The sequence below is a fragment of the Eptatretus burgeri genome, chromosome 1 (genome assembly GCF_056783735.1).
Source record: "Eptatretus burgeri isolate ZD-2024b chromosome 1, Ebu_testis_v1, whole genome shotgun sequence".
NCBI lineage: Eukaryota > Metazoa > Chordata > Myxini > Myxiniformes > Myxinidae > Eptatretus > Eptatretus burgeri.
Window position 1 is genome coordinate 62388951 of NC_140961.1, and position 11800 is coordinate 62400750.

At 41.2% G+C, this 11800-nt stretch overlaps 1 protein-coding gene across 3 annotated transcripts in view; it reads left to right on the forward strand.

The window, feature by feature from the left end:
• LOC147034590 (uncharacterized) overlaps positions 1-11800 on the forward strand; it is a 170480-nt gene that overhangs the window by 132151 nt on the left and 26529 nt on the right. The window contains exons 2-3 of one of the 3 annotated variants that reach the window (XR_015059352.1): positions 543-623; positions 8121-10455. Coding sequence is in view for 1 of the 3 variants with exons in the window: in XM_085885745.1 (XP_085741871.1) it covers positions 543-623 (81 nt within the window). In the remaining 2 variants the exon portion in view is untranslated. Of the gene's footprint in view, positions 1-542; positions 624-3153; positions 3499-8120; positions 10456-11800 lie in introns of those variants that run through there. The other 2 variants (XR_015059357.1, XM_085885745.1) reach the window with 2 other exon arrangements.

Consider the following 11800-nt stretch of genomic DNA (forward strand, 5'->3'; position numbering starts at 1 on the left):
AACTTCATCGAACGTGATGTGGCCTAGAATGCAGGCGACCGTGAATGCAACACTCATGCTGCAAATAAAAAATTCAAGGAGAGTGCACAAACAGGCTGCCAGAGTTCCAGAGATCAATCGTAAACTACTAGTAGTTGAATAAGTTCACAGTGTTGTGAGCCAAGGTCTATGTTCGATTCTGGTTTTTTCCGCAGTTAAAGTGCAGGATCGACGGGGAGGAGGGGGGTTAAAAGAAAGGCCATGCTTCAACAAACACAAAGCATAAACTGTTCGTGTAACCTGCTGGCAAGATCGAGTTTGGTAGATAAAGCCTCGATGCTGAACTTCTATTTCCATGAATGTTCACGGCGAGGTTTCAAATATCTCGTCTTCACTCCAATCTGAAGGCTAAAACTACTATCGCACTGTTTGGAAAAGTAGACCTTTTGCTTGGCAAAATAACTTTATAAAGAATAGATTTATAAATATCGGATGGCTCTTCAGCTGTCACGTCTATTTAATTTCAAACCAACAATATAAACTATTGGATTTGTGCTTTGCAGGAAGGGCGTTGTATCAAGAAGTCCAGCATGCATCGGATGGAAGGCTAAGTGGGGCACGTGTCTGGCAGCAATTGATTGCTGGTAAGCATTAAAGACCCCACACTGCCTTTAATAAAATTGGTGATTCCAACCATTGCTCTGGCCAACTACCTGCCCAAATTAGCTTCACAAATCCAACTCCCTTCACCTACTATGCAGACTACTGGTGCATCCATCCATCCATTGGGACCATAATCTGTGCCGAGCATTGGTGCTGCTTAAGCAATCTCCTGAGCTGTTGGGCACAATCTTGGACAGGTCACCACTCCAACACAGGATACCAGCAAGCTGGCACTCATTTTGCCAACCTCAGGATGACAGGCAGTCAACCCCACATGGTATTAATTCAACAGCTGAGTGGGATTTGAACTCAGGATCTTAGGATCTCAAGCCACCACCCTAACTATCAATCCATCACCAGGCACTGGCGCATGGCAGATCCTGAAAAATAATGACATAGTAGGTGAATGGAATAACGACGACACAACCAACAACAACAACAATGGCAATGAGAATTAACAACAGCTAACAGCACATTTATAAATTCTGACCAAATTCGTGTTCACTCTGCCATTCTGAATAAATATTGGCCAAACTATCATAATTTTATTATGCCAATCATCTACACCATGCTCCCTGCAATATCATTACTCTATACTCAATAATTGATGTATTTGTCTGATGCAAGCCTCATTTGATGTCACAAAACTCTATTTTTAATTTCATATTAAATATTAGATTATTAGATTAAATGTCACAAAACTTTATATTAAATTTAACTCTATATTTAATTTCAACCACGTTTTACATCCACATCCTACAAATTCACAGCCTCGTTACATCTACATCATACTGAATTAATATGCCCAATATCGCATGAAAAACCAAATTACTTAAATCTAGGTTCTTAGATTTGTCAAAATGTGTGAACAGGTGAAGCATCCATTTGCTATCAATTAAAAAATTGCCACATGCTTGTTACAACCTGTCTGTCTGTCTCTGTCTGTCTTTCTCCTTCTTTCTCCTTTCCAATTAAATTTTGCTGAGCCGAGTATTCTATCCATCTATATGGATGAATAGAATGTCTGTGAAGTAATATATGCTCAATCACGACCTCTGGCTGGGGATATCGAAGTGGTTATTCTGCAGAGCGATGGAGCAGACTCACTCTGAGCCTGAACTACAAGGTTAGCATTTGAACCATGAGCTACTGGAATCTGCACAGGAGACTTGACGGAGCTCACATGTGGCAAGCCCAAGTGGAATCTCAGGCTTTTGTATAGCATGCGCGGGGTAACTCCCGAGAGGTTTCAAGATATTTCATTTGCATAAGCAATTGTTCAAAATGAAAATGGAATGGTTTTCTGATGGAAATTGTTGTTTTTTTTTTCTTAAGGTAATTTCCATGTTACGTTTTCATGGTCACGCACCGAGTGGGCTTGTGGAAATGTTAACGGAATACGTACATACTCATCTTTGCAGTTTTTCGATTTTCCCATGGTGCAGAATATGCCTACGATGTTTGTTCATTAAGTTGCTTCCATGCATAGATTTTTCTGCCGGCAATAGCCCAAGTGCTGACACAGTTATTACGCCCCCTCAATCTGCATTAAAATGGAACTCGACATAAACAGAACATTAGAATGCTAAGACAGCATTGTGAGAGACCTGAAAGCACAAGGCAGGCCATTGGACATTCTTCTTCTCCGATCAACATAGTTCGTTTCACTCCACTAGCTGCAGCAATCATTGTCCATTCTATGGCTTTTTTTTTTTTACAGTCACCTATGGTACATCACAAACAAGAAGATTTTCTTGGTCTATAAAGCAGCTCATATTGAATAGACACTTTTTGTGGATCCATTTTATATTCAACTATGTGGCAGAGATACAACTTCACCTTTTTACCCACATGGATCTTTTTCCCATTGAACTTGAAGATGTGGTCTCTTAGTCTGAAAACGAGGTCTCTTATTCTCTTATACTACTCTGTATTCCTTTCTCTTTATTCCTGTACTCTTTAAATCTGAATAACTGTCTCGTTTGCAAAATTGTTATTCCTATATGCTTGTGATGGCTTAATGGTTGGATATGACTGGTGTTTGTTTAATGGTTAGGGTGGTTGGTTTGTGATCCTAGGATCCTGAGTTCAAATCCCACTAGCTATTGACTTAATACCAGGTGGGGTTGACTGCCTGTCATCCTTCTGAGGTCAGCAAAATGAGTACCAGCTTGCTAGTATCCTGTGTTGGAGTGGTAACCTGTCCAGGATTGTGCCCAATAGCCAAGGAGACTTCTTAGGCAGTGTCAATACTCTGCACGGAGTATGGTCCCAATGGATGGATGGTATTTCTGTCCATAACTGTCTCTTTGAAATCTAAATATAGATGCTTGTGAACTTTCTTGAATCTAACACTGCTAAGAATAACATGTTGGTTCATGGTCCCTCATTAGTCCTCAAAAAGCTTCAATTCCAGAGGATGAGCCCAAGGGGTAACTACATGATCTCTGCTTTCACAGTTTAAAATTTTGACCTCAGTATGGACACAACACTTTTTTTAAAATTCTTCAGATTGCTGAAAATCTTGTTGAGATTTCCAGTTCGAGGAGTTTTGCACATGTGGTTGAATCTGCAGCTGCATCTTCAACCTACCTCATTAAAGTGAAGTTTTCCAAACTAGATTTGTCGTGTTTTTCTGTTATATCTTTATCTCTGTGCTGTTTGTATTTCTGGCCAATTTTCTGTGTTGAATCGTACCTTCTTATGCAGTGTTTGTCAAATTAGTTTTCGTGTTGTTGTAGGCCTACTCCTCGGACAGCTGCTGTGAAAATTCTGTGTCCTTTTGTCACTGTATTCCTCGATTATTGCATATTTCTTCCAAAATATTGTCCTTTCTACCTCCTCACCATTATCCTATTTCCCCTCCTCACTTCCAAAAAATAAAAACAAAGTGAAAAACAATATTTTTTACTCCACAACAATCTCATTGCACTTAAATTTCCTTCTGCCTGTACTTCATGTTATCCATTATTTATTTATTTTTCATCCTTTTCTCAACAACTACAAAACTGAATCTTCATTGAATATGAACACTTCTTCCTTCTTCCTTTTAAGGGCATTAAAAACGTTTGAAAGTGATTCACTTTCATTATTTTTCCATCAATATTACTTCACTTATTCTTCTGCTTCACCACCCTCTATTTCTCCTCTTCCTCTTCCAAAGATAATTTTTTTTAACTCTGTCAGCTAAGCGTTTGGTCCAACAACCTCCATACTGCACCTTCAGCAACACCTTTCACCATTAGTCAAATAAAAAATACTTACCGCCCATTCCACGATTTTTATTAATCTCCATTTGTCCTTTGTCTCCTCCACTTCATGTCCCCTCTTTCCACATCCCCCCTCACACCACCCGAGCAAAGCTTCATATCCCCACCCTTTCAATGCTTCCCCCTTACCTTGCCACTCAAAGCCTCCCCTCACCCTGACCGCAGAAAGCTAACTTCCTCGCTGTCCCTGTCCTGCATCCTCTCAACACCTCCTCCCTGTGCTTAATGGTCTGTATCTCAAACACCCGGTCTCCTCTCCAACCTGACAGATCTCTTAATCCAGGTCACTGCTGATCAACCAGACCATCTATTTAACAGAATCCTTCTTCCCACAAGACGTTCCTGACTCCCTAGTGTCACTTACTGGCTATTGTCTCCTCTGGTTTGATATACCTGAAACATGCCCGGTGGAAGAGTTGACCTTTACATCAACAACTCAATTTCTCACTGCCCTTGTACTGATCTTCTGCCTTCTAACCCCCAGGAGAACTTTTGGCTGCAAATTCCCCTCCACTCCTGCCTCTTCTTTGTCTGTGTGTTGTGTTGTTTTCCAAAAAATGACGACTCCATCGACATCTCTCTCAGACAATGCGCATCAACTTTTAACCACTCATCCCAACACTTTCTTCGATATATGTGGCGATTTTAATTGTCACAATGCAAATTGGCTGGGGGTTAGTACCTCTCTCACCAGCCATGGTACTTCAGCAAAGGACCTCAGTGACTACATGGGACTGACTCAATCTCTGAACTTTCCAACTTGGATTTTCCCCAACGACAAACCCTCCCTTCTGAACTTGGTGATGACAAACTTCCCAATATGTATGATATTTGTATGATAATACCATAAAAATATATATGATAATACCTTCCCAAAGCAAATGTCTCCTGCTCTTCCTCTGCTCCAATTGGTTCATCTGATCATAGGCTTGTGAGAGTCAACATCTTGGAGAGATGAGCCACCTCATCTCTCTGAGAGAGCCTCATCTATTCTCAGAGAACCACCTCATGCCGGTGAGTCGAGCAGATTACTCAGGCTAATTGGCAGGGACTGCAAGCAGCCATCTAACTTCAGAACTGTATATCCTGCCCGAATCGTCTATATATCCTGCCCCAATCTTAACTCAACCTGGGAATTCTTCCACAGAAACCTGTTCTTTCTCATGCAAAGATCCATCCCATCTTATCATCAGTTATCTTACCCTTCTTCCTGCCCTTGGTACACTGAATCTTTTGGTGAAGCAGTTGCTCTGAAACAACTTGCCTTCTCCTCCTGGAAAGCAAACCTAACTGATGGCAATCTGTCCTTCGTTTCCTCTCTGAGGTTTTCACTCTCAGGTTTTCAAATCTCTGAGGTTTTCAAATTAATGTTTTCACTCTCAGGAGAGCCAGAAAACAACATATGTCCGACCTCAAAATTGAATTTTCAAACATGTCTCCATCTTCTAAAACCTGGTGGCACCTTGGTAAGTCTGTCTCCAGAATATGCTACCCTCTCCAATAGTGTTAAGGCCAAAAGCCTCAATTCTGTGTTTGCTACTAAATATTGTGTCCCCAACCCCTCGCTCTGTGTACCCAGTCATACCCAACTCCTCCTATACTCTGTCTTTTGCACTTCAGAAGGTGTAATACTGTTGTGGGCCGGGGTCTGTGGTGATAAGCGACCACGAGGTGAAGCAGTGGAGTCGTCTCCCACCGAACAACCAAAATTTAGGTCGCGACTCTGGGATAAGTCCGAAAGGTCACGGGTCCCTTAGCGGACCGTGGTCGCCAATATTTTGACGGCGTGGGGCAGGGTTAATTGCTTAATTTCAATATACCTAAGTACCCACATCGTCAAATGACCGGTGAAATCACACCCTCGGCCGACTTTGTCCGAACCGAGTCGCTATCACCGACTCGGATCCGGCGTAACCAAGCGGAAGTTACCAAAGCTGCGCCGGACCCAATGAAACTTACCAGCCCAAACGGCCTCACTAATTCTCAATGCACACCGTGCTGGACCAATGGGAGAAAGCACAGAAAACGAGCTGGTACATTTAATACGGAGGTTTATTTATAACCAATAATCGGGGAGGGGAGCACACAAAAAGCAGAGTTATCTGAATATAAAAATGAAATGTACAATGAATACAGGGCACTTAGACAGTTTCTACTTACAGGACGGCACCACACACACACACACACACACACACACACACACACACACACACACACACACACACACACACACACACACACACGTAAGCACCAAAAATAACTTGCCCCCCGTCGGGTCTATATTTTGGCCTTTCAGCTCAGAGGGAAGGCGATCTGATGGCAGGGGCCTATTCTTGCACCTGTCTGTCTCGTTTGGTCTGGTCGAGCTTGTCCGGTGGCAGGACTCGAACCCACCACCAACAACACAGCACCAAGCACCAGGGTCCAGGGATGATGCAACGGACGCCAGACAGCACAGGAACGGACCAGACGAGCACCCGCGGGGAGACGAGAAGGCCAGCAGGCAAGACGAGGCTTCTTCTCCTTCTCCTCTTTCTTTATGACGGTGCGAACCTTCCCTCGATGATGGCCCGCAACCTCGTCTTATCCTTCCCCTCCCCCGTGGGTCGAGGGAAATGCTCTGAGGTACTCACCTCCCGATTGGATGAGGGGTTGTCGGGCGATTCATGGCCGCCGTTGATTGGACGAGCTCACGGTGGGCGGAGGGAACCTCACCCCTGTACGTGACATGCTGCACGTGGGCGATGGATGGCGATGGTGCGAAAACGAAGGATGAAGATTTAAAGATATAAAAACCCTGACTATAAAAGTAACTCGTAGCGCACACACAAAATTTCCATTAGACAGAAAGACGGGACCCTGACTATAAACACATACTTATTGAAATAACTGAACTGCTGGGGCTGCTGTCTGTGTGCAAATGGCTTCCAGATTCATAACAATACGTTCTGGAAACCCTCAACTCTCATTTTGCAACTGGACTGGATGGCATCAGCTCACTTGTCCTATAAATTTGCTCTGCTGCTCTTGCACATCCACTTCCTGCTCTTTTCACCCTATCATTTGTCTTAGATAATCTTCCCTCTGCTTCAAAATCAGCCAACATCACCACATTACATAAAACGGTCCAAATAAAAAAACTTCAGCAATGGCATATTGGGTTGCACTTGCAAGCATTGATTAAATGGATGTTTAATCAAATTGATATCATTAAATGACCATCGCATACAAATGCGAAAACCATGCTGAAGAAGTGGGCATTTGTATTCAAAGGAGGGAAACAACACTCCACTTGCATTTTAATTTGTATGACCATAAAATGTGTAAATGTGAAATGTTTATCAAGGTATCTGCAATTTATTTCCATTATTTTTTAAAATTGTACTCTCTATAGTACTAAATTTTACTTTACTTGATGTTGATGAATGTTTCACTTTATTTTCTGATTTGAAAATTAGCATGAACAACAAAATTCATTTAAATTTCTTCAGTAATTTATTTTCAGAAAATTAATTTTAATTATTTTCAGTAAATTAATTCAGCAATTTGGCGAGTCAGTTAATTTTCTGAGATCACCTGAGAAATTAAGTTCTCCCTGGTTTGTCCAGAGTTGGTTGTAGACGTCACAATTGCAAACATTATTGGTTGTAAATACTGGCATTTTTAATTTACTTTTCAATAATAATGTTTGAAATTATCCTGAAGTATTTTATTTATGACAATTTCTTGAAACGACTTATTTCAATGACACTAATTATTCTCACCCTCATTTGGAGTCAGCAGGGGTAGGTTTTGGCCCAACGTTTTCAGGAACAGATTGGCCAGGCCTGACATTCGAGTAAAGACAGCAGGAATTTGGAATATGGCGAGGATGAAAGTGATAACTTGTCTACTGTTCATGAACCACAGTGGGATCTTTAATTTACATCAACTCATTCTTTCAGATGGGATAACCAGCTCAATGACCATCTGAGGCATAACAAATAAAGCTAGAATGGCACTAGGTAGAGTTCATCCCTCCGATCGAGTCATGTATACTAATTACAACATAGCTGAGTTTTGTGGACTGTTGACACTTCATCTAGAAAGAGATAAGAAACACTTAGCTCCATTATAGTATTGATATTGTTCTGATGTTGAACTCCCATAAGTACTACAGCACACACTGTTTTCTGTGATCTCCATTGTCAGAATAATATGCACCTGCAGGTTTCAAGGTTCTTGCAAGTTTTGGAGTTCTCACCCATTACTCTTGCTTCGTCGATATTGTGATACATCTCTGCAGAAATGCAAATATTCTATTTCTGCAAACAAACAGACAGAAATCGACATCACACCAAATCCGATTTGAATTTTTATGACTCATCCAAAGTTCACATAATTACAAATACATGGCATGTCTGTTGTCCTGAATAACTTGGAATACACTCAGGTTTATTTTATGGTATTACATTTTTTCTGTAATGAGCATATGCTACTTCTGGACAATCAAACATAAATATGTTTAGCAACAGATGAAAAAATGTGTACACTTATGATGAAATCTATTCAAATATGTTGGTAAATAACACTGGTTTACAAACAAAAAAATTCTGAGGCAAGCATGTGAATAGGTGTTTCTGACGAATTTTGATATGCTGAATTCAAATTTCTAAACAGTTTTGCTCTATCACCTCTAGTTTTTTGCTTTCACATATCCCATTTTTTATTAGAATGCATATATTTATAATATAATGTGTTTCTTTCATATATTCAAATGGAATATTACAGAACGAAACAAAACATAGACACAGAACACTGACAGAACTCAATATTAGTTTATATGCATATATTTATAATATAATCTGTGAATGCATATATTTATAATATAATGTGTTTATTTCATATATTCAAATGGAATATTACAGAACGAAACAAAACATAGACACAGAACATTGACAGAACTAAATATTAGTATTACTTGGATATAAGCATATATACACATCATAGTACTACAGACAGTCAGAAGTGAGTTTTTTGTTGGATCTGATGTACTTTGCCTTCGGGATGTCGCGCAGGGGCATCCAGCAGAAGTCCCCCATCATGCTGGGGTTCCACTTGCCTTGGTAGTTGCTCTCCATCTTAGTAATATATTGGTGGAACCTTTCCCCATGTTCGTCACTTACTGCTCTGAGGTTCGGGGGGAGAAGTTGAGGTGGGAGTGGAGAAAGTGAATCTTGAGACATTCGGCACCCCATATCCTGATAAGCCTGCAACAACCTCTCGACACGCATTTGGTAATCTAGTGCCCGTGTTTAACTAAGGAAGCCATGGCAGACTGACTTAAATGCTTCCCATGCTCTCAGTTCCTTCAAGGTGAGCTTCTCCTCGAATACCTCATCCTTCAGCACCTCCCTGATCTGAGGTCCGACAAAGATGCCCTCCTTGAGCTTAGCAGAACTGAGACCAGGGAACAGAGTGCACAGGTGTTGGAAGGCAGCGCCATCCTTGTCCATGGCCTTCACGAAATTCTTCATGAGGCCAAGCTTGATATGAAGAGGGGGAAAAAGCACCTTGTTCATGTCCACCAGAGGATTTTCTTGGACACTGTGTTCCCCAGGCATGAAAGTGCTCCTCGACCGCCAGTCCTTCTGCGTGTAGTGCTTTGAAACAGCCCGACTGTCCCAGAGACAGAGAAAGCAGCAGTACTTCGTGAAGCCCGCCTGCATACCCATAAGGAGCCCAATGACCTTGAGGTCCACACAGAGGCTCCACTGGTGCTGCTGGTACTTGACAGCTTCCAGAAGGAGCTCCATATTGTCATATGACTCCTTCAAATGAACTGAGTGGACAATGGGAATAAATACCCCAGCATTGCCATGAAATGATTCTTCTATAGTATAAAATAAAAATTAAAAACCCAGCGACTTTATATAAAAGTAACATCCTCCCAGATAATTGTAGAGGAGCACTAACCACCCTCTCTCACCACCAGTAAGCTACTGGCATTCCCAGCCGCAAAATGCACGTTTGACCTAAGGAGTTTTTTGGATGACGCAAATAGTGTCATCGGCTTGCCAAAGTGTTAATTTGAGTTCCGCATCCCTAAATTAGTATAAAACTCCTACTCATCCAGTGTATTACTGAAATATTTCGATATTTTTGGGTCTAGGGCTATATGTATACATGTACGTACATGCATACATGGATATCTCAAAAACTAGAGGTGATGAGTGAAAATGGATTTCGGATCTGAAATCAGCACCCCAAAATAAGGTAATATCACCTATTTTCATGCTTGCCTAAATTTCTTTGTAAACCAGTGTAATTAGAAAATTGTTGACTGTTGAAATCATTACAATACCATAGCTTGTTCCAGTGATTTGGAATTTTATATCCACCAACAATATTTCCAATCCTAAAATTTTCAACAAGTATCAATATTTCTGTTTGATTTTTTTTGTATGATATTAATATAATTTAACACAATGGATTAAATATCACCTGTTTCTTCTGTTGACCCTCCAATTCACGATTATTGCTCTCCATGTTGAAAATAAATAAAATAAAGAGTTGAACTTATCCAAACTTGTCTCAGGATGTCAAACCCATATTGAAGGCAAGTGTCAAATGACGTCATGGAAGATAGCAATTTCACACATTCATGTGCAACGTACCAGTCATGTCGAATCCACTCAATTGCAATTGCAATCAAAAACGAGGGCTTATGAATTTGTTCTCAATTTTTGTGTCCATGTGTGTGTGCGTGTATGCGTCTACAATCATATTGTGGACATGTATGGACTGATTTCATTCGTCCTTGGCACAAAGACAAAACATGATGGAATATATAAGCTTGTCATTTTTTTTGACATCAGATCCAAGATGGCCGACTGGCAGCCATTTTAGTTGTAAAAAATCCAAAAAACCCAGTGTTGAACATGTCCTCAACCATTTCTTGGACATGCATTTACCGATCTTGATAAAACTTGGCAAACAGATAAGGAATGATGACTTACATAAGTTTTTTTAAGTTGTTTTTCGAGATCAGATCCAAGATGGCCGATTGGCGGCCATTTTAGTTGCAAAAACATGATGTTGAACACATCCTCTTCCATTTCTCAGACATGCATAGTCCGATTTTTTTTCAAACTTGGCACAAGCACAGTACGTGATGGCATACACGTGCCCTTCACTTTATTTTGCAATCTGTTCAAAGATGGCCAACTGGTAGACTTGCGGGACGAAGAGAGGAAGAAAGGGCTTTTACTTCTGGCAGGTTGCCATTTTATTCCCTCATCTTTCTCCTTGCCTGGCAGCTCGCCATTTTTCACCATCGTGGAAATTATTCACAGACTTGAGTTTCACTGAAGTTAAACAAGAGTCCAATAGAGTTTTGCTGGATTCACAGGATTCAAGGGAGTTCTCTGGAGTTCAATGGGATGAAACCCCATTCTCAACACTATATTCAGCGATGCATTCCTCTCTTATGCCTGGTGTTGGCTTTATGGTTAGAGTGGTGGGCTTGGGATCTTATGATCCTGAGTTCAAACCCCACTCGGCTGTTGAATTAATACCAGCTGGGGTTAACTCTGCCTGTCATCCTTCCGAAGTCGGCAAAATGAGTGCCAGCATGCTTGTATACTGTGTCGGGGTGGTGACCTGTCCCGGATTGTGTCCAATAGCCAAGGAATCTGCTTTGGCAGCACCAACACTCTGCACAGAGTATGGTCCCAATGGATGAATGGATTATTCTCTTGACAAATGGAGCTTCAGACCATGCACCACATCATGGCTCACTCTCTATGGTGGGTTTTCACTCCTTTTAACCACAGAACTTCTATCATTGTACCCATTTTTGGGAGAAACTTATTTCCACGGGCATTTGGCATTGAGGACACCCGCGGCAG